Below are 19,457 nucleotides of genomic sequence, written 5' to 3'. Positions count from 1 at the left end.
GATGACAAACCATTTGGATTCTAGTATAGCCTAATAAAGCCAACTGGCTTTTACCACTTAATTCAATAAATCTGATTGTTTTATTCATATACCTACTACTAATGGGAATTCATTTTTATTTAATTAATAAGCATGTTTCATTTTCATTTTTATTTTATTTTTATTTTTATTTTTATTTTTATTTTTATTTTTAAAAAAGAAGCTTCTTTCAATTTTATTTTTCTCATTTAAAAAAAAAAGAAAGTCAAATTTCAAGTGGAGACATAAAATGTCATTGTTGTTAATCTATTCATACTGGAAAAACAAAAACAAATTTAAGATTTGACAATCTCTATACGAAAAATTCAAGATTTGACAACCTTTTCATAAAAATAAAAATAAAATAACTATTTTGTTTAGTCAAATTTTCAAGTGGAGACTAATAGTATTGTTGTTAATAAAATAAAATAAGTATTTTGTTTAATCATTTCTGGCGACCAAAATTTTGGTCGCCAAAGATCAAAAATAATATTTTTTATTTTCATTCGGCTACCAAACAATTTAGTAGCCAAAAGTAGATCTACAGCGACTAAAAGTTATTTTGTTGCTGAAAATATATTTTTGGTGACCAAAATTTTGGTCGCCAAAGATCAAAAATAATTTTTTTTATTTTCATTCGGCTATCAAACAATTTAGTAGCCAAAGGTGCCTCTACGGCTACTAAAATTTATTTTAGTCGCCAATTGTGATATGTTTAGCTACTAAAAAATTTTTTAGTTGCCAATTGTAATATTTTTAGCTACTAAATTTATTTTAGTGGCCAATAATCAACATTCCCCTACTAAAAAAAATTAGTAGCTAAAAAGTTCACTTTTGCCGACTAAAATTAATTTTGGTAGCCAATTCCCACACTTTTGGCGACTAAATTTGTTTTGGTAGCCAGAAATGGTCGCCAAAAATGTGTTTTCATGTAGTGACAACTTCCATTTACAATTTATTAGAAAAAAAACTTAAATCAGCTAAAAAAATAATTTCTAAAAACTGAAGAAGATGTGCTTTTAGTTTATGTTTTATAATTAGCATTTTTCTTACAATAAGTTACACTAAAGAGGACCAATGACTATTTTTAAATTGAGTTTGAATTTTTTAAAGTTGGCTAATTTGAGAGAACAAATTTGAATTGGTGAGTCCATTTTGTAGTTCATTGTGGTAACCTAAATAGTTCACTTTTTAAAATTTATTGATCAAAATGATCGGATATTGATAGATGTATATTTGAATTTCATTTATATAATTAAAAATTAATGCCTATTATTGAAATTGTATTTGTCATCTTTTTTTAATTTAAATAAATGTAATTAAAAAATAAAACTATCAGACATATGTCTGATCATTTCAATTTTTTGTATGAATATTTTATTTAATTTTTTTTAAAAGTAAACGATTCAAATCACTGAAATCGACTCAAAATTCAATCCCTCCATAACCAACTTAAAAAATCCAAACCCTTTTATGTTTGATTTTGACTTTTTGGCTAAAAAAATACAAAAGACATTAGTTACATAAGTTAATAAGATAAAATGTCACATCCAAACCATAATTTTATACTTTTTCTCTCATAAAAGTCAAAGAAATAAAAAAATAAAAACCAAACGAAGCTAAAAAAGTCAAGCTAAAATAGGTAAAAAATAAAAAAATTAAGCTATTTTAACTATTTGCAAACGGAGACTATATTAGATTTATCATCTCCCATTGTTAAAATTTGGTTAAATAGGAGTTTCATCACTTATATTTGCTACTAATATAGGCTTCATTTGAAAAGTGAGTTGATTTTTTGATTTTTTTTACTATTTTAGCCTATGGCTAAAAAGTTTGGTTTGGGATGAGTTTTTGACTTTTTTGGCTTTTTTAACCTTTTTGTGAGAGAAAGAATGTAATGATTATGGGTTGGATGTAATGTTTTGTCTTATTAGATCAAAAAACCTATTTTATTTTTTGTGGCTATTTTAACCAAAAAAATCCTCAAAGTAGAGAAATGTTTGGTTTGTGTTTGTAGAGTAATTTTTGAGATAAAAAGTACGAAAACTTGTTTGATTTGCCTTTTTTCAGAAATGGTTTTGAAAAATTATTTTGGGGAGAGAGTTTTAAAAATAAGTGATTGATTTGATGTGCGTGAGAAAGAGAGTGATTTTGAAAAGTAGGTAACCAAACAAAATTTTGAGATTTTTTTTGAAAAAATTTGTTTAGTTTGATTACTCTTGAAAACTTTTTTGTAGAGAATTTTTCCCAAAAATTTTTCTGAAAAACAAACCAAACATGTATGTTTGGAATAATTTTTAACTTTTTACAAAAAGATGTGTAATAAAATATTATAATAAAATCAACATGGCCATTTTATCCCTTTGACTTTTTGGACTTTTGGGTAATTAAATTTAAAGGACAAAATAATAATTTTATCCTAATGACTTCCCCAACAAGCTACCATTAAATAATGTAGACTTTTTAACTTTTTTAAATAATTTTTTGATTTTTTTTATTTTATCCCAAACAAAGCCTTAATGGTACCACAACACATAATAAATAAAATATAATTTATGAAGATGGCCATTGTAACATCACCCTGTGCAGATTATTGATGGGCAATAATATTTACTATTTATTATAGATTTTTTGTTACAATTTTATATCATTTTTATAAGAAGTTTTTCAATTAATTATTTTATTCGAAGAATTGTGAAGCAATTAATAAAATTAAATAATCATATAATTCAGTAACATAAAACGAAAAAAAAGAAAGAAAGTGATATATGATAATATTAGTAGATATTTTTATTATAAATTAAATTATCACAAAACGTCATATCATTCTAAACAAAAACGTTTGTTTGATAGTGGGTGTTTTGAAAAAATGGTTAAAAACTGATTTTTTTAATTTTTTTATTATTTTATGTGAAAGGTAATTTGATTTAAAATGGGTTAAACATGACTTTTGGCTTTTAATCTATGTTCCAAAAATGGGCCAGTGTCACGTGGTCTCAAGTAACCTTTTTAGAAAAATGTTATGCACTCTAAATAAATTATTAAATTTTTTATCAAACCTCTCATATGATTATAAGACTCATACAAATCACATACGTGCGAGTCTCACATCCATATAAAAGATTTAAAAAAAAAATTATAATTTATTTGAAACCCTATCTTTCCAGGAGAACAATTTCATCATTTCAAACTGACCAACTACTGTAAAATTTTAAGTTTATTAGGCTGTTTTGACTAGTGGATAAAAATTGATTCTTTTATTTTTTTTAAAAAAAAATAAAAAAGTCAATTTTTAATTTACTTTTAAAAATAACTCTAAGTCGTCATTTGGTAATAAATTTTTTTTAGTTAACTTTTTAATTTTTTTTACTATTTTAATCTGTGACTAAAAGTTTGTTTGGTTTGACTTCTTTAACTTTTTAAAGAACAGATACAAATATAAATACAAATACAAATACAAAAGAAAAAAAAAAAACACTAAAGCATTGCAACAAGTTAAATTGAGTTTTTAATTTGTTAATTTAAACTTTAATCTTTTGGTTGGTTTTTAATTTAAACCATTTGTATATTTTCATTAAGTAAAATTAATAAAAAAGTTATATTTTAATCATTAAACTCGATAAAAAGATGGTATTTTTACTTTTTTATACACCTACATTAATGACTAAAATATTATTTTTTAGTTAATTTTACTTAACGAAGATATAGACAAATAATTTAAATTAAAAATAAATAAGTTATAGGGTTTAAATTGATAAAATAAAAAATTCACAATTTATTTTGTTATAAAACTCAAACTGTGATTTTTTTTTTTTTTTGTAATTTTTTTCAAAATAAGCAAATGATGTGTTAGTAATATTTTTGAAATGATCAGTCAAAATAATATAAGTTCTTTTAGTTTGAGATGAAAATATATAAAATGTCACATCATTTTATATGTAAATTATGTATAAACACTCTATTTTTATATCTTTCAACATTTTAGCAAATTAAAATAGTTACACATAGAAGTACACAAAAAAATAAATTGCATAAGTCCACTTTTTCTTTTCTTTTTTCATTTTTCTGTGTTGGTAGTGCTATTGTTGGTCATTTGATTTTGATCGTTTTATCGTAAAATATTTACAATTGTAATCACAAATTGTTTAGAATCTTGTGACATTTGTTAAAATAAAAAATTATTAAAACAAACAGAAACAGTTCCAGAGATAGGAGTTTGATTATAAATCTAAAGGGTTGAGTTACGTTCCTTCAGTATAGATCTGTAATTTTAGAGTGTCAATGTAGATTTTTTATATTCGAAATAGTTCCCTCTTCTTTTAAGTCTTTTTTCATATTATTGTGGGTGTACCTCCTCCTCATCTCCAGCTTCTGGTGGTGTCTGAAGTACGACAGTGGCGACAGCGGCAATGGGAACGACGTCGATGGGGATGCCTAGCTTTCAAGAAAATCTTGCTTTTCAACCTTCATCTTTGAGAAAATTGATGGTCTTACTTGACTCGTAATTGATTTTTTTGGCCGATTCATTTTTTTTTTTTTGTTGTTATTTGTTTTTTTTTTTTTTTTTTTTTTGTATGATTTGTATGGCCCTTTGGGGTCTTATTCTGTATGTTCTTGTTTTTAATATAAATGTTTTCCATGTTCAAAAAAAAATTAAAAATTAAAAAATTAAAAAAACACTTCTAAAAATCAAATACTTCATTTGTCCAAAATATTAGTCTATTATTTCATTTTTTATTATTTCAAAATAATAGTGCTTTATTTTATTTTTTATTATTCTAAAATATTAGTTTCTTTTCAAAAATTAATGATTAAAAAATATAGGACTTGTTTGGTTTGTGTTTGTAGAGTAGTTTTTGAGATAAAAAGTACGAAAACTTGTTTGATTTGTCCTTTTTCAGAAATGGTTTTAGAAAATTATTTTGGGAAAAGAATTTTAAAAAAGTGATTGATGTGATGTATATGAGGCAAAATAATAGTGCTTTATTTTTTATTTTATCCTTCTTTTAAATTTAATAAAATTATTTTAAAGTGTAATAATTATACTATAAAGAATAATTTTAAAATTTTAATATTTTTAAAATGTAATAAATAATAATTATACTATTAAAAAAATAAATTCTTAAAAGTACTAGTAGTAATTGAAGTTGTTAAGAAGTAAAGGCAAAAGTGTCTATAAAATGGTACACTTTATAGTAGACTCACACTTCTCATCTCAGCTTCAAGTACACTTTGCAATCAGAGAGAGAGAGAGAGAGAGAGAGAGAGACAGAAAATAAATAAATAAACATGGAGGAGATAGAGCACAGGATGGTGAACCTAAATGGCATAAACATGCACTTAGCAGAGAAAGGACAAGAAGGTCCAGTGGTGCTCTTCCTCCACGGCTTCCCTGAAATTTGGTACACATGGCGCCACCAGATCGCCGCCTTTGCCGGCCTCGGCTACCGTGCGGTGGCGCCTGACCTCCGTGGCTACGGTGACACCGACGCTCCCGGCTCTGCCGCCAGCTACACTTCCCACCACTTAGTTGGCGACATTGTGGCTCTGATCCACTCTTTGGGAGTCGATCAGGCGTTTATAGTGGCCCACGACTGGGGGGCCATGGTTGCTTGGTACTTGTGCCTGTTTCGGCCGGACAAGGTCAGGGCTTTCGTGTCCCTCACCATGCCGTTTCGACCTAGAAATCCTAAAATGAAGCCTGTCCAGATCATGCGAGCTTTTTTTGGAGATGATTACTACATGTGCAGATTTCAGGTTTTTTTTTTTTTTTTTTTTTTAATTGCATGCGTGATGTAATCATGATGGTTGGGCTTCTTTGTAGTGATATGCTTTAAGATTCATTCTATATATATGAGATAGAGTGGAGAGGAGAATTGATAGAGTGGAAAGGAGAATTGATTCACAATTTTCATCGAACAAATTATAAAAATAATCAAAAGTGATACATCTTACTCCATATTTTACTTTGTGAGCGTTCTGTGATAAATTTCTACAAAAATATTTTAGAGTTTTAATTTGTGAGTTCTAAAAAATTTAATAGGAGTTGAGTCTCACTATAATGATGTTTTCATCTTAGTTTTTTTATTTTTTTTAATAGGATATGAGTCTCACTACTGAAATTTTTATGCACGTATCTAATTTTTTTTTTTTCTATAAAGAAGTGATTCAGATCTTTAATATTAGAATTCTAATTAAAACTTTATTGATGTGATAATTAGGTCAAGTTTGGCCTAATATAAATAATACAAAAAGTTAAAAAGTCAATATCTTATTTAAATCGCATCATTTTATTTAAACAACAATGCTAGGTAGTTTAAAATTTTGTGGCTCAAATGGCTCAAATCACTCAAAATGACGTCGTTTTGATAGATTTTGAGCGTAAAATGACATCGTTTTGAGTGATTTGAGCCATTTGAGCCACAAAATTTTGAGCTACCAAACATTTTCCTTATTTAAATCACATCACCTCTCTAACACATCACATCAAACGCAACCCAAACCTAACTCATATAAATTAATAAGTCAAAAAGTACAATTTTTTTAGAACATCCCAAACCAATCCTTAATAAAAAATAATTCAAAACATCACATCAACCAGTTAAACTTACTGTTTAGTGCTCACAATTTGAAGTTTTCAATCATTCTGCCTTTTTCGGTTAAAAAAAAAAAATCATTCTGCCTTTCTACTGGCATTGTTGTTGGTAATAGAAAAATGAGTGAAGCCACTTTACTTTCTTTTCTTTTTTTTATTTTCTTTTTTTAGAAAATTTTATAATTTTCAAAATGATTTACATCATTTGTGATTTGTTCTTCAACAATGATTCATCCTACTAAAAACACCACCACTAATAACATTAATGCATTAAAAAAGTAAAAAAAAAAAAAAAAAAACACAACTCCAAGACCAAAACATCACATCATTAATGGCGGGACCCACTGCCACCTAATTAGTGGGAGCACTAATTAGTGCTCCAAGCATTTTTCTTTGTTCTTTACTAGATGAAAAAATGCTTGGGAGCACTAATTAGTGCTCCCACTAATTAGGTGGCAGTGGGTCCCGTCATTAATGATGTGATGTTTTGGTCTTGGAGTTGTATTTTTTTTTTTTTTTTACTTTTTTAATGCATTAGTACTATTAGTGGTGATATTTTTAGTAGGATGAATCATTGTTGTTACTAGATGGGGTTGCAATTTTTATTTTATTTAAATAATAATATATAAATAAATATTATTATATTTTGTATTTACTTTTTTAAATTTAAAAGTTTATAAAAATGAGTTGTTATTTAAAAAATATTACTACCCATATCATTTTAGGTTTTCTATAATAAAATTCACTTGCAAATCATTTTTCCTTTTAAGAGCAACTATTAACAAAATTTAAAATAATAGTGCATTGTTCATGACACACATTTATATTTATTATTATTAAAAAATTCTAGAATCAGCAAAAAAATAAATGATACATTGGTAAGGGGAGGGACAGTTGAGAAAGGACCAAAAGCATGCTATGAGCATATGACCCTCAACATCATCCCTAATTAATTGGTTGCAAATGTTCAGTTTGTTTTCAGTATACCTTGTGAACGGAATCGGTTCAGTTCAGTTTTGAACCTTCACTCTATTACAAGTTTTATTTTGATGATAATAATTTTGAAGATAGATCTTTAAATCAAAATAAAAATAAAAAGCAAATATAATTAAATCATTGACTGTAATTATTACCTCAATTTGATTTTTTATTTTATTATAGATAATCTACACACGAGAGACTAAAAAATTTATGAATTGGATCATCGAGAGCTCGTGATGTGTCCACTAGCCTGAACTGGACCATTTAGTCCTCTAGAGGATTGAATTGAATTACTTCTATCATATTATTTTAAAGTCATGGATTTTCAATCCAACATTATACTAAGATGTATGAAGGACAAAAACTTGATATGTTTAACTAAGTTCACATTAGCACGTACACTCCTTACACTTTTCTGTGACTTAATTCTGTGTATGTAAACTTCCTCAACATTCTTCATCTCCTAACGACCTGAATTAACTTGCTTTGATTTTGTGTAGAAACCCGGAGAGATTGAAGCTGAGATTGCAAAGTATGGCACCAAAGAAGTTCTCAAGAAAATTCTAACAGATAGGAAACCAGGTCCACCCTACCTGTCTAAAGAAAATCCATTTGGAATTTCTCAGGAAACAAACACTGCATTGCCATCATGGTTTTCAGAAGATGACTTGAATTACTACACCAAGAAATTTGAGCAGAAGGGTTTCACTGGAGGATTGAACTACTACAGGGCTCTGGATTTGTATGTATAGTTTCCTTAACAATTATCAAGTTACTTGCATCGCTTTAAATAACAATATCAAATTACGTATTAATATCGATAATACGATTATATATTAGTTGATATATCAGTGAATATGGGTATCAAAAATATAAAAATACCTATACATGTACCGCAAACCCTAGTTACTTATCAAGGAGTTACATTTCAATATGGCTACAATTTGAGCTGGTTCAATTAGGCTAAAGGTCTGTCCAGACTCAGCTTTGAAGTGTAGAGGGATTATTTCATCCCAACATTTAGCCCAACGGTCTTGCCCAAGCATAAACCCAACGGCTTGCCAAAATTTAACACACAAAAATTATCAATAATTGTTTCAAACTAATGGATTACACCTTTTTTTAAATAAAAATAAAAAGGAAAAACATTTCAAAAATTACAAACATAAATCAAAATAAGAAAATTAAGTTAAGTTATATGTACCAATTAATAAAATATAGTACATCGTAATATAATTTAATGGTGGATAAATAATCAATTTGTTGCATGTACATTTTGTATTTATTATGTATAAATTATATATATATATATACTAATAATAGAATTTAGAATATGAGAGTCGTGTTTAATCCTGTCCAAATTTATTTCAAATTGACAAATTTTTAACCCACACCCCTATTCAAATTTGAAATTATACTACCCCAAGCCTTAAAATTTTGCGAACTAGATTCAATTTGCTCTGGCTTGGCCTATCCAAGTTGCACCTTTATATTTGTGATTTTTACAATTTTACCCCTATTTATTTTATAATAATAAAAAAAATTAAAAATAAAAAATAAAATTGGGATCTAGGGTTGCTTTGGCTTGACTTGTTCAAGTTGCGCCTTGCATTTGTGAATTTATGATTTTACCCATATTTATTGCAGAAATTGGGAGCTCACGGCACCATGGACAAGGGCACAAGTGAAAGTACCAGTGAAATTCATTGTGGGAGATAAAGACATGATTTATACAACACCAGGGATAAAGGAATATGTACACAATGGTGGTTTCAAAAAAGATGTGCCATTGCTTGAGGAACCTGTCGTTGTGATGGAAGGAGTTGGACACTTCATCAACCAAGAAAGAGCTCAAGAAATCAACTCTCAGATCCTTGATTTCTTCAACAAGTTTTGAATTGCTTTCACAACCTCTCTCTCGTGCTAGTTTTTTTCTTGCAAGTCTCTCGTTTGCGTGAAATTTCACGTTTCCGTGTTTGAAATAAAAAATATTGAGAAATATTTTCAAGCTTTGTTCTATGTATGTCAAAAAAGGAATGAACAAACTCATGAAATTTTAACTTTGAAACAATTATTGTTCCACGAATTATATGTTCTCTATTTGTTTGGAGAGCTCCATCTTTACCAATAGTATTCCTACTTAAATTAATTTGCTAGGAGAGTGAAAGATTAAGGGTTCTTTTGGCAACACACTAAAAAAGTCAATTTTTTAGCTTTTTAACTTTTTTAGCAAAAAGAACTAGTTTTTTTAACCTAAAACAACCCTGTTTTTTGCTAAAAAAATCACTAAAAAAAGTTAAAAAATCAAAAAGTTAATTTTTTATCAACTTTTCAAAATAATGAACAAAAATGCTTTATACCCCCACTGGGGGTCGACCCCCAGTGAGATGGAGGCCCGTGATTGGGCGAAAAAAAACTTTTTTTTTTTTTTTTTTGATTGTCAGCCAGTGAGGGCGCGCCGCCTCACTGGGGGTGCGAACCCGACTGGGGATATTTAGCAGGTTTCAATAATGAAATAGTTACTGGATGTGTATACACAAGTACAAAAATAATATTTTTACGTGGACAGAGACTAATCATAGATTCGGTGTTTGTGACTGAATGTTGTAATTGGTTTCTATGCGTTCCTTTTTTTAAAAAAAGAGTGGTGATTCATCCCATCAATTTTTGGATCACTAATAGCTCTAATGAGCTTAAAAAAAAAAAAAAAAAAACTCAAGCCAAAACATCACATCACTTTGGTGGGGGCCACTATGCCACATCATTAGTGATGCTCTAGAGCTCCTAATTTAGTGCTCTAAAACATTATTCTTAAAAAAACAAGTTCTCACAATTTTTGTTTTTTTTTTTGTTATTGTTGTCGTCTTTAGTGATTTTTTTTTTAAAATTATGTCAATTTTAAAAAAAAATTCATTCCGTTTTGTATAGACAAATCTAAAAATTAAAAATTAAAAAAAAAATTGAAAATTTCAAAGGAAAAAAAAAGGCTCATAAAAGGCCAATTGTTTTTAGCCTCAAATTTTTTTTTTTTTTGGTGTCAATCTAGACTTTCTTTCAAATTTTTTATAGAATTTTTCCTTTTTAGTCCGTATAGTCAAAGAAGAATACATGTCATTTCTATCCTCAATTTATTTCTTTTTTTATATAAAAAGTAACCCAAAAAAAAAAAGAAAAACAAATCCCCAAATACCCTAAAAACTAACTGCAAAAAAACCATCTTTCGGCCCAAGGCCTATCAGCCAAGATTTTACCTGGCCCAAGTTCAGAACCCTGTATAGTTCGCCCAACCCAAATGCGGCATAAGCTGGCCTAGGATCTCAAGCCCATCGAGCTGCTGGCCAATTTATCCGCCAAGCCCATCAGACAGGCGTTGGTCTATTATTTTGGCCCAGTTTGGCGGGAGATCCTAGTCGAACCCAAAATATATCTCAATAGGCCTAATTTAAATTCATAAAATTTAATTCATATTATATCTTAATATGAATTTATTAATAAGGATAACACATATTAAACTCTAAAATAAAAAAATTTCTCATAGTACACCCTAATCAGTTATTCTTTCAAATCTCTCAGTTATTTTTTCAAATCTTTGTATCTTCTTTCCCAAAAGATCAAAGTTATTTCTTCTTCTTCTTCTTCATCATCCCTCTAAAACTCCAGTCCACCCTATCAAAACGCACCATCATCATCACCATCATTGTTTTTTATTATTTTAAAACCCTAAATCCTAGAAGAAAGTTTGAACAAAATCAAATAATGGATGAGAGTAATAATCAAAATAGTTTTTTTGAAGCAACCCATCAAAAATGAGATAAGTATTCATATAAAGAGATTTCACAAATTTTGTAGAACACCATCAATTATTTTCTATATTTTTTTTTTTGGGTCAAAAATTAAAAGCCCAATAGTTAAATTAACAATAACATATTATTGGAATTGTTTTTATTGTCATTTAAATAATATATTATTTGAAAACTACTATTTCTTGTTAATGTATGATGCTTATGTGTTTATAAGTTTGATTTTGATTATTTTACGAACATTCTTGTGAATAATTTATAATATAAATTTTTTTTTTCTATATTGAAAAGTTTTATAATACTTATGTAAAAGTTTTATTATTATTATTTTTTAATGCGTATATACTTATAAGTTCGGTTTTTTTTTTATGTATTTAAGAATTATTTTCTATATTGAAATTTTTTTAAAATAATTTAATTTTTTTAGTTTATTAATTATTTATTATTTACGTTTACCTTGAAGGTAATTTGAAAAAAATAATGTGTAATGAGAGTAAAATAAAATTTTTAAAGGTAAATTACATTGAAACTCTCTCAGATTTATATTTATTACAGTTTTCTCTCTCACTTTTTGGAAATTACATCTCCCTCCCTGAGGTTTAAAGTTTCATTACAGATTTTACCCTTAGCAATTTAATTTTTTTAAATATCAATTTTGCCCGCACTGGGTAAATTACATTGACACCCCTCGCATTTTAGAAATTGCAATCTCCTCCCTAAGGTTTAAAGTAGCATTACCAATCGCCCCCTTGGTTAGTTATAGTTGGAAAAAAATTTCATTGAAAAAAAAGGATAAATTACAGTGACACCCCCTGAGGTTTATATTTATTACAGTTCCCCCGCAGCTTTTAGAAATTACATCTCCCTCTCTGACGTTTAAAGTTTTATTACAGATTCCCTCCTCAGCAATTTAATTTTTTTAAATACCAATTTTGCCCTCACTAGGTAAATTACATTGACACCCCTCACATTTTAGAAATTATAATCCCTTCCCTAAGGTTTAAAGTAACATTATCAATTGTCCACTCGGTTAGTATTAGTTGGAAAAAAAAAATTCATTGAAAAAAAAATTTGTTAGTAAATTTTTTAAATTTCTGTTTAAAAACCAACGTAAACTCATTTTTAAGTTTACGTTTTTTTCTCAAATTTACAAACTAAGACAACCATTTATAAGCAAAAAAAAATTATCAAACAAGTTTTTATGATAGTTTTTAAAATTTTTGTAAATATAAATTGAAAACTGAAAACGAAATGATTACCAAACAGGCTTCAGATGGTAAAAATGTCGTAAAATTAACAAATAATTAAATAAGTTACCAACGTAAGAAATGATTTATCAAAAGATTCTTAGGCTATGTATGATTTGATTTTTAGAAAAAAAATTTAAAAATTAAAAATTAATTTTGTTAAGAAATAAAAAATAAAAAATAATTATCATTTTTATGTAATTTTTATCTTTCGAGTGGTTAGAAATAATTTTTTACAAATTAAATTGAAACAACCAAACGTATGTATAAAACCTGCCCAAAAGTTAAAATGATAATTATTTTTTATTTTTTATTTCTTAACCAAATTAATTTTAATTTTTAATTTTTTTTAAATCAAACCATACATAGCCTAAGAATCTTTTGATAAGTCATTTCTTACGTTGGTAATTTATTTAATTATTTGTTAATTTTACGATATTTTTACCATTTGAGACCTGTTTGTTAACTATTTCGTTTTTAGTTTTCAATTTATATTTACAAAAATTTTAAAAACTATCATAAAAAATTGTTTGATAATTTTTTTAGTTTATAAATTGTTGTCTCAGTTTGTAAATTTAAGGAAAAAACATAAATTTTAAAAAAATGAATTTACGTTGATTTTTAAACAGAAATTTAAAAATTTTCTTAATAAATTTTTTTTTCAATTAATTTTTTTATCAATGAATTTTTTTTCCAATGAATTTTTTATTTCAATGAATTTTTTTTCCAACTAATACTAACCGAGGGGACAATTGATAATGCTACTTTAAATCTTAGGAAATGGATTATAATTTCTAAAATGTGAGGTGTCAATGTAATTTACCCAGTGAAGGTAAAATTGATATTTAAAAAAATTAAATTACGGAGAGGAGAATTTGTAATAAAATTTTAAACCTCGGGGAAGGAGATGTCATTTTCAAAAGATAAAGAGAGAAACTATAATAAACATAAACCTCAGGGCATCAGTGTAATTTACCCATAATTTTTAGAGTTAAAATAGAATCCCCCTTCGTCAAAATAAGCCGACCGAGCTTGGCCCAGTTGGTGAGCTTGAGCACCATTTCTGCAAGCCAGCCTGGTGTCAGCCATAGGTCAAACATAGAATTGAAAACTCACTTTGACCAGATATTTAAAACAACAACAATGCTAGAGGGCCACAATTTTTGTGGTCACAATGGCTCAAAATTGTCAAAACGACATCATTTTGACATATTTTGCACCCAAAATGACGTTGTTTTGACAATTTTAAGCCATTGTGACCACAAAAATTGTGGCCCTCAGACATTCTCCTCAAAACAAAAAGCAAAACAAGCACACCCATTTGTGGAAAAGGGGACAAAAATAAATCAAAACCGTTGATTTGTAACTGAGAGGTAGTCGTCTCAAAACTGAGCATGAATTAACTCAATCTAATACAGTAAAATAAAATCCTAAAGAACATGAAAAAATAAACAGCAGCCATAGATTCCTACATGTCTCGCAAAATTTTAACATGTAACAACTGAAATGATTAGTCTGCCTCAAAATTAAGTAACGCGGATCAACTCAATTCCTAAATCCCCTGCTGTTCCTCCTTCCCCTAGCCTTCTCAAACTTCCTTCCCTTTGCCCGCACGTATGGTTTGGTGTGGCTGTGTGGCACACCAGGAGCCTTACCAAAGTGTTTCACTGCCTCACGAGCATTCTTCGGACCCCTAAGGAGAACCTGCAAATTCACCCAAGATGATGCATTAAAAATCTGCAACAAAATTTTCAACAAAACACGATCCACATTTCACTGGAACCTCATTCACCAAATCAACAAATGAATGGCACTAACTTTATAAACAAAGTGGGTGCCAAAATGTAATCCATCTCCGAAAAACAAAAAATCGTAGCTATCCAAAACAATCTTTTTACCAACGACATAGATAATGACGTGTTATTATGTGATCAATGATTGAATATTAAAGCTAGAGCCAACTGAAAATCATTTGGAGTTTAGCTATGTCCCTTTAGAAATACCACGGATACCAGCTAACAGAAATTTGAATTTCAAAACCTCCATGATATTAGCATGCCCTTGATACTAATTTGAAACATCCCAATGGAGGTGTCAAGTAAATGCCACATAGGAGAGAGAAGTGAAGGTTTAGACTATTGACTCTTATTAGTTGTTACATTACATCTATTATCCCCTAAGCCTTCACTCTCTATCATCACAAGGCACCACTTTTCCCAGTGGAAACCTTATTTCCTTTCTGACATAACAAATATCAATTGAGAGTTCAAAACTCACTAGAATCAGTAGTGGCAATTCCATATGCTTATTTAAAGTTTAATAGCTTTAAATACTGCAAGTCGAAGTACACAGATGTTAGGATGGGTTGGTTGAGTCATTCTCGGAAACCAGGACTAACAAAAAGAAATTCATTTGCTTTGGAGCAAAAATTAGGCAATAACTTTCTCATGTGATCAAGATAAAAGTAAACAAATTTCTCAATGTTAAGACTATCAGGTCAAGTAAGCCAGCTCATGAAGGCCCAATCCCTTTGATCACTAGAGGAAGCTTGGAAGAAGTGTTCAAATAGAGAAGAGAGGGGGGTAAGTTTTTCTCCCCTAACCAATGTGGGACAACTTAACAATTGGCGAGGCACTCACCTTGGCAAATTGTCCGACATCAATTAGGGAAGAAATATTCCTCCCCATCCGAGCTGGATTTAAAGAAAGGTTTCCTCACTCTCCCCTATATTTAATGACCCATCCCCAACCAAATAAGACACTTCATGGGTTGTGTCCAGAAGTGAATAGATCAGCCTTTTGCTCGCCGCTAGTGGGCTGAGGATTGACCAAGATGGGCACCTGCCCAAGGAACCAGACGATGTCCAGGTGATCTTTTAGAGTTGGATGCTTGCCCTTTTTTCACTTCTAAAACAAAATTGGGCTGTTTTTGTTAAATTGAGTAGCATTAAATAGACTTCTACAATTTAAAAATGGAGCTTAAAAACATTACACCTAAGAAATGTTTGTTCTTCTTGGAGCTTAGAAATCAATTAAACCCAACTGAGATTAATCAATTATTTTGATGCATCAGTTTAGGTTTTTAATTTGAAATTCAGAACTTACTTGACTCAGACTAACCCAACCCAGAACTAAACCACAACTGTTGGTCCAAAATAAACAGAATCAGCATCTACCCACAACCCACAAACATTTCTATAAAACAATCAAAGCTAACCACAAAGCTTGAAACCATTAAACCACCAAAGCTAACCACAAACATCAGGAGATACTTAGAGCATCTCCTGGTTAGTGTCAGAAATGTTTTTTCTAAATTAGCTAGCTAACAAAATTACTTTTGCCCCAAAGTTGTTGTTAGCTAGTGCAGAAGTTAAAATTTGCTACAATGCTTGCTAACTGTGACCATTCACTTAGCAAAGCAAGAGAGAGGGAGGGGAAGCTAGGTTGTTTGTACTTTTTTTTCTCTTTCTTCTACTGGCTTCCATAGATTTAAAAAATAAATTATAATTATTTTATTATATATTTATATACATTTGAGCGGCCCCCACATCGAGATAAAATACGCTTCAACAAATACTTTAACTACCCCATTGGAGCGCACATCTACTCTCTAAACTAATAGCATCTCTAATGGTAGTGTTAAATTTGTGTGTTAAAATGTGCTATATAACAAAAAGTGTAGAAAGTTACACTCATTTGTGTGTTAAGTGTTTGTTAGTCTTAACATTGTTATATGACAAACAGCCTAGCTCCCCTTTGTCTCTCTCTTTCTTTTCTCTCTCTTGCTTTGCTAAGTAAATGGCCACAATTAGCAAGCATTGTAATAAACTTCAACTTCTACTCTAGCTAACAACTACTTCAGCAAATCCATTGGAGGCAAAAGTAATTTTGTTAGTTAGCTAATTTATAAAATACACTTTCTAACACTAACCAGTGGGTTTGTTGGGTTAACAAACCAACTGGAGATGCTCTTAAAAACAATTAACACACAAATGGGTCCCACTTTCTACATTTTTTATCATATAACACACAAATTTAACACTACCATTGGAGATGCTCTTATTTCCCAAGTAATAGCTAACAAAACAACCTTTCAGCTTTCCATAAGCTACAGTGCTTTCCATACGCTTTTTGGGCCCTTGAGCATGCATACATTAAACAAATCTGATGTAAAACATTTAAAACAATCAAAATTTTGGATTAACCAACAACTGTTTCATAAGAAGAGAAACTCAGCTACCATAATAAATGACCAAATCAAATAATAGGCAGAAAGAAAAAATCAAAGAAATAAATAGAATAAAACATTAAGTTGACACCATTTTAAATAGGGTAAATTACACTCTTCCCCCCTATAGTTTGACTCAAATTTCAATTAGTCCCTATTGTTTCATTTTAAACAATATTAATCTAGACTTCAAGTTCAATTTCAATTTGGTCATTATGTACAAATTAGATAAAAATTAGAGTAAATTACACTTTATCTTGAAGTTTAACTCAGATTTTACTTTGATCTCAAATGCTTCAATTTGAAGAATGTTAGCCCTAAGAGTTCAAATCCAGTTTCAATTTGGCCCTTCTATCCAAATTTTCATATAGACTTCTCATGTTAGAAAAATCATGAGTAGCACTCCATCTACTTTGCAATTCAAATCAAACCAATAAGAATAAAAGTGATATTTGAGTCAAACCACCACAACTAAAGTGCAACTCACCCTAAATTTACTTTTAACATGTATTAGTCACATTAGAAGAACAGGTCAAAAAAATTGAAAAATAAATTGGATATGAAGTCTAGTTAACATTGCCTAAATTGAAATAATAGAAATTAAGGTGAAATTTGGATCAAACTACAATTTAAAAAGTTTAATTTATAATTTTAAATACTTAGCAAGCAAAAATTAATTTACAAAATACAACAATTTGAACTTTAAAAAAAATTAATAATCCCGTATTAATCAAATACCGTGTTCTGTCCCAGTGGAGCTCTCAGAGCCAGCTGATCAAAAGTCAAGCACTCTCCACCAGCCTTCTCGATCCTTGCCCTCGCAGTTTCCGTAAACCTCAGAGCAGTCACCTTCAATGCCGGAACCTCATAAACCCTAGTATCATCAGTCACAACGCCCACCAGTACAGCTACTTTTTCCTCCTAAACAGATCAAATCAAAATCAAAATCACAAAATTCTCAACAAATCAACGCACATATATATATATATAGAGAGAGAGAAACTGACCTTTCCTTTCATGAATCGGATCAATCTAGAGAGAGAAATCGGAGACTTGTTGACCTTGCTCATGAACAGACGCTTCAGTATCACAGCATTGAAATTGCTTCCGGTTCTCCGTACAAGAAATCGGTACAGCTGATGAAGAATCAATCGATGGTTACATATCAATATCTACATATAGGAATATATATATATATATACAGAGAGAGAGAGAGAGAGAGAGAGAGAGAGAAAGAGAGATGGAATTTATGCAGACCTTGACGAGAAGCTTCAAGTAAATATCATCTGATTTAGGTGCTGTACGTTTGGTCTTCTTGCTCTTCCCTCCGGCGACTAGATCGATCCCCTGCGCGAGTCAAATTGAATCAAGTTTTAGAGAGAGAAAGACAGAATCAATATATATCACATATGCACAGAGAGAGAGAGAGAGAGAGAGAGAGAGAGAGAGAGCACCATTGGTGAGTAGGTGTTGCAGCTTCACTTGGCGGCCTCTGCGAAAATGGAGATTAGGGTTTACAGAGGCTTCGTGTCTTTGCTGGTAATGTCTATTGTTCTACTTGGATATCGATTTTAGGTCGTACACGTGTCCCGTATATAGTTCATCATGTAGAGTCTCATCAAAAAAACCCATGGCCCCGCGCCCATCAAACTTTTGCCTGGCCCTGGCTTGAGGATGGCTCAGCCCTAAAATATATGGGTTTAATTTGGGTCAAAAAGTAAAGCCCGTGGACGGGCCTGTGGCCCGACCCAATGGACTTTTCAAGGCCTGATAATTAAGTCATATCAACTATATACATAATTTTTTTGGAGAAATTACAAAAAAAAAAAAAAAAATCTTAAAGTTGGATCCTTATAACAAAATAAATTCTGAATTTTTTATTTTATCGATTTAAATCCTAAATTCTTTATTTATTTTCAATTTAAACTATTTGCTTATTTTCGTTAAGTAAATCGTTCGAACAATTATATTTTAGTCTTTAAATTCAATAAAAAATGATATATAAGACATTTTATATATATCTACAGTGAGTTTAATAACTAAAATACTATCTTTCCATCCGTTTTACTTAACAAAAATAGGCGAATGATTTAGATTGAAAACAAATCAAAATATTGGGATTTAAATTAACAAAATTTAAATCAAACTATTTTTTTTTTCATATGAATAAAATCAAATATAAAATTTATTATTTTCAAATTGAATATTTCAATTTTTATATTGTGATGGTTGTAGTGATGATATGGTGGTGGCATACTTGTCGTCTATTTTTATGTAAAAAACTCAAATTAATTGGATATTGATAGTCATATGGTCAGTTTATATTTATATAAATAAAAAAAAAATTTAATGATCAAGTCTCTAAGTCATACTTGCCGTCTATTTTTATTAAAGAAAAATATAATCTAATTAGCTAAATATTGATATCCAATTAATTTAATTTTTTATAATAATAATTTGCTCGATAAATAATAAAAATTAAACGATTCAAATTATCGTAATGAATTTAAAACTCGCAACTCCACACACTGGTTAAACTGGAGACAAACTTTCTTTATTTAAAAGAATGAGCACTATATTAGGAGACCA

General features: G+C 29.4%; 2 protein-coding genes across 3 annotated transcripts; one reads left to right on the top strand and one right to left on the bottom strand.

Moving 5' to 3' along the window:
- The first annotated feature begins 5,284 nt into the window (after nucleotides 1–5,284).
- On the top strand, nucleotides 5,285–9,543 carry LOC114314959 (epoxide hydrolase 1). Its single transcript, XM_028261529.2, has 3 exons — nucleotides 5,285–5,775; nucleotides 8,095–8,336; nucleotides 9,242–9,543. Exons 1-3 carry the CDS (start codon nucleotides 5,308–5,310, stop codon nucleotides 9,489–9,491), a joined length of 960 nt encoding a protein of 319 aa, XP_028117330.1. The 5' UTR covers nucleotides 5,285–5,307; the 3' UTR covers nucleotides 9,492–9,543.
- A 4,440-nt stretch (nucleotides 9,544–13,983) lies between these two features.
- LOC114314992 (large ribosomal subunit protein eL18y) lies at nucleotides 13,984–18,555 on the bottom strand. Of its 2 annotated transcripts, XM_028261571.2 has the most exons (6): nucleotides 18,323–18,532; nucleotides 18,126–18,215; nucleotides 17,876–18,004; nucleotides 17,607–17,789; nucleotides 16,731–16,804; nucleotides 13,984–14,345 (listed from the first exon to the last, which is right to left on the bottom strand). In XM_028261571.2, exons 1-6 carry the CDS (start codon nucleotides 18,323–18,325, stop codon nucleotides 14,306–14,308), a joined length of 519 nt encoding a protein of 172 aa, XP_028117372.2. In that variant the 5' UTR covers nucleotides 18,326–18,532; the 3' UTR covers nucleotides 13,984–14,305. The 2 variants fall into 2 exon arrangements, with proteins under 2 accessions (XP_028117372.2, XP_028117371.2); XM_028261570.2 differs by lacking the exon at nucleotides 16,731–16,804 and having other exon boundaries at nucleotides 18,323–18,555.
- Nucleotides 18,556–19,457: the final 902 nt, after the last annotated feature.

The sequence above is a fragment of the Camellia sinensis genome, chromosome 5, assembly GCF_055761805.1.
Source record: "Camellia sinensis isolate YWXY chromosome 5, ASM5576180v1, whole genome shotgun sequence".
Lineage (NCBI taxonomy): Eukaryota > Viridiplantae > Streptophyta > Magnoliopsida > Ericales > Theaceae > Camellia > Camellia sinensis.
The sequence above is the reverse complement of the archived record's forward strand: the minus strand, read 5'-3'. Positions and strand labels throughout refer to the sequence as shown.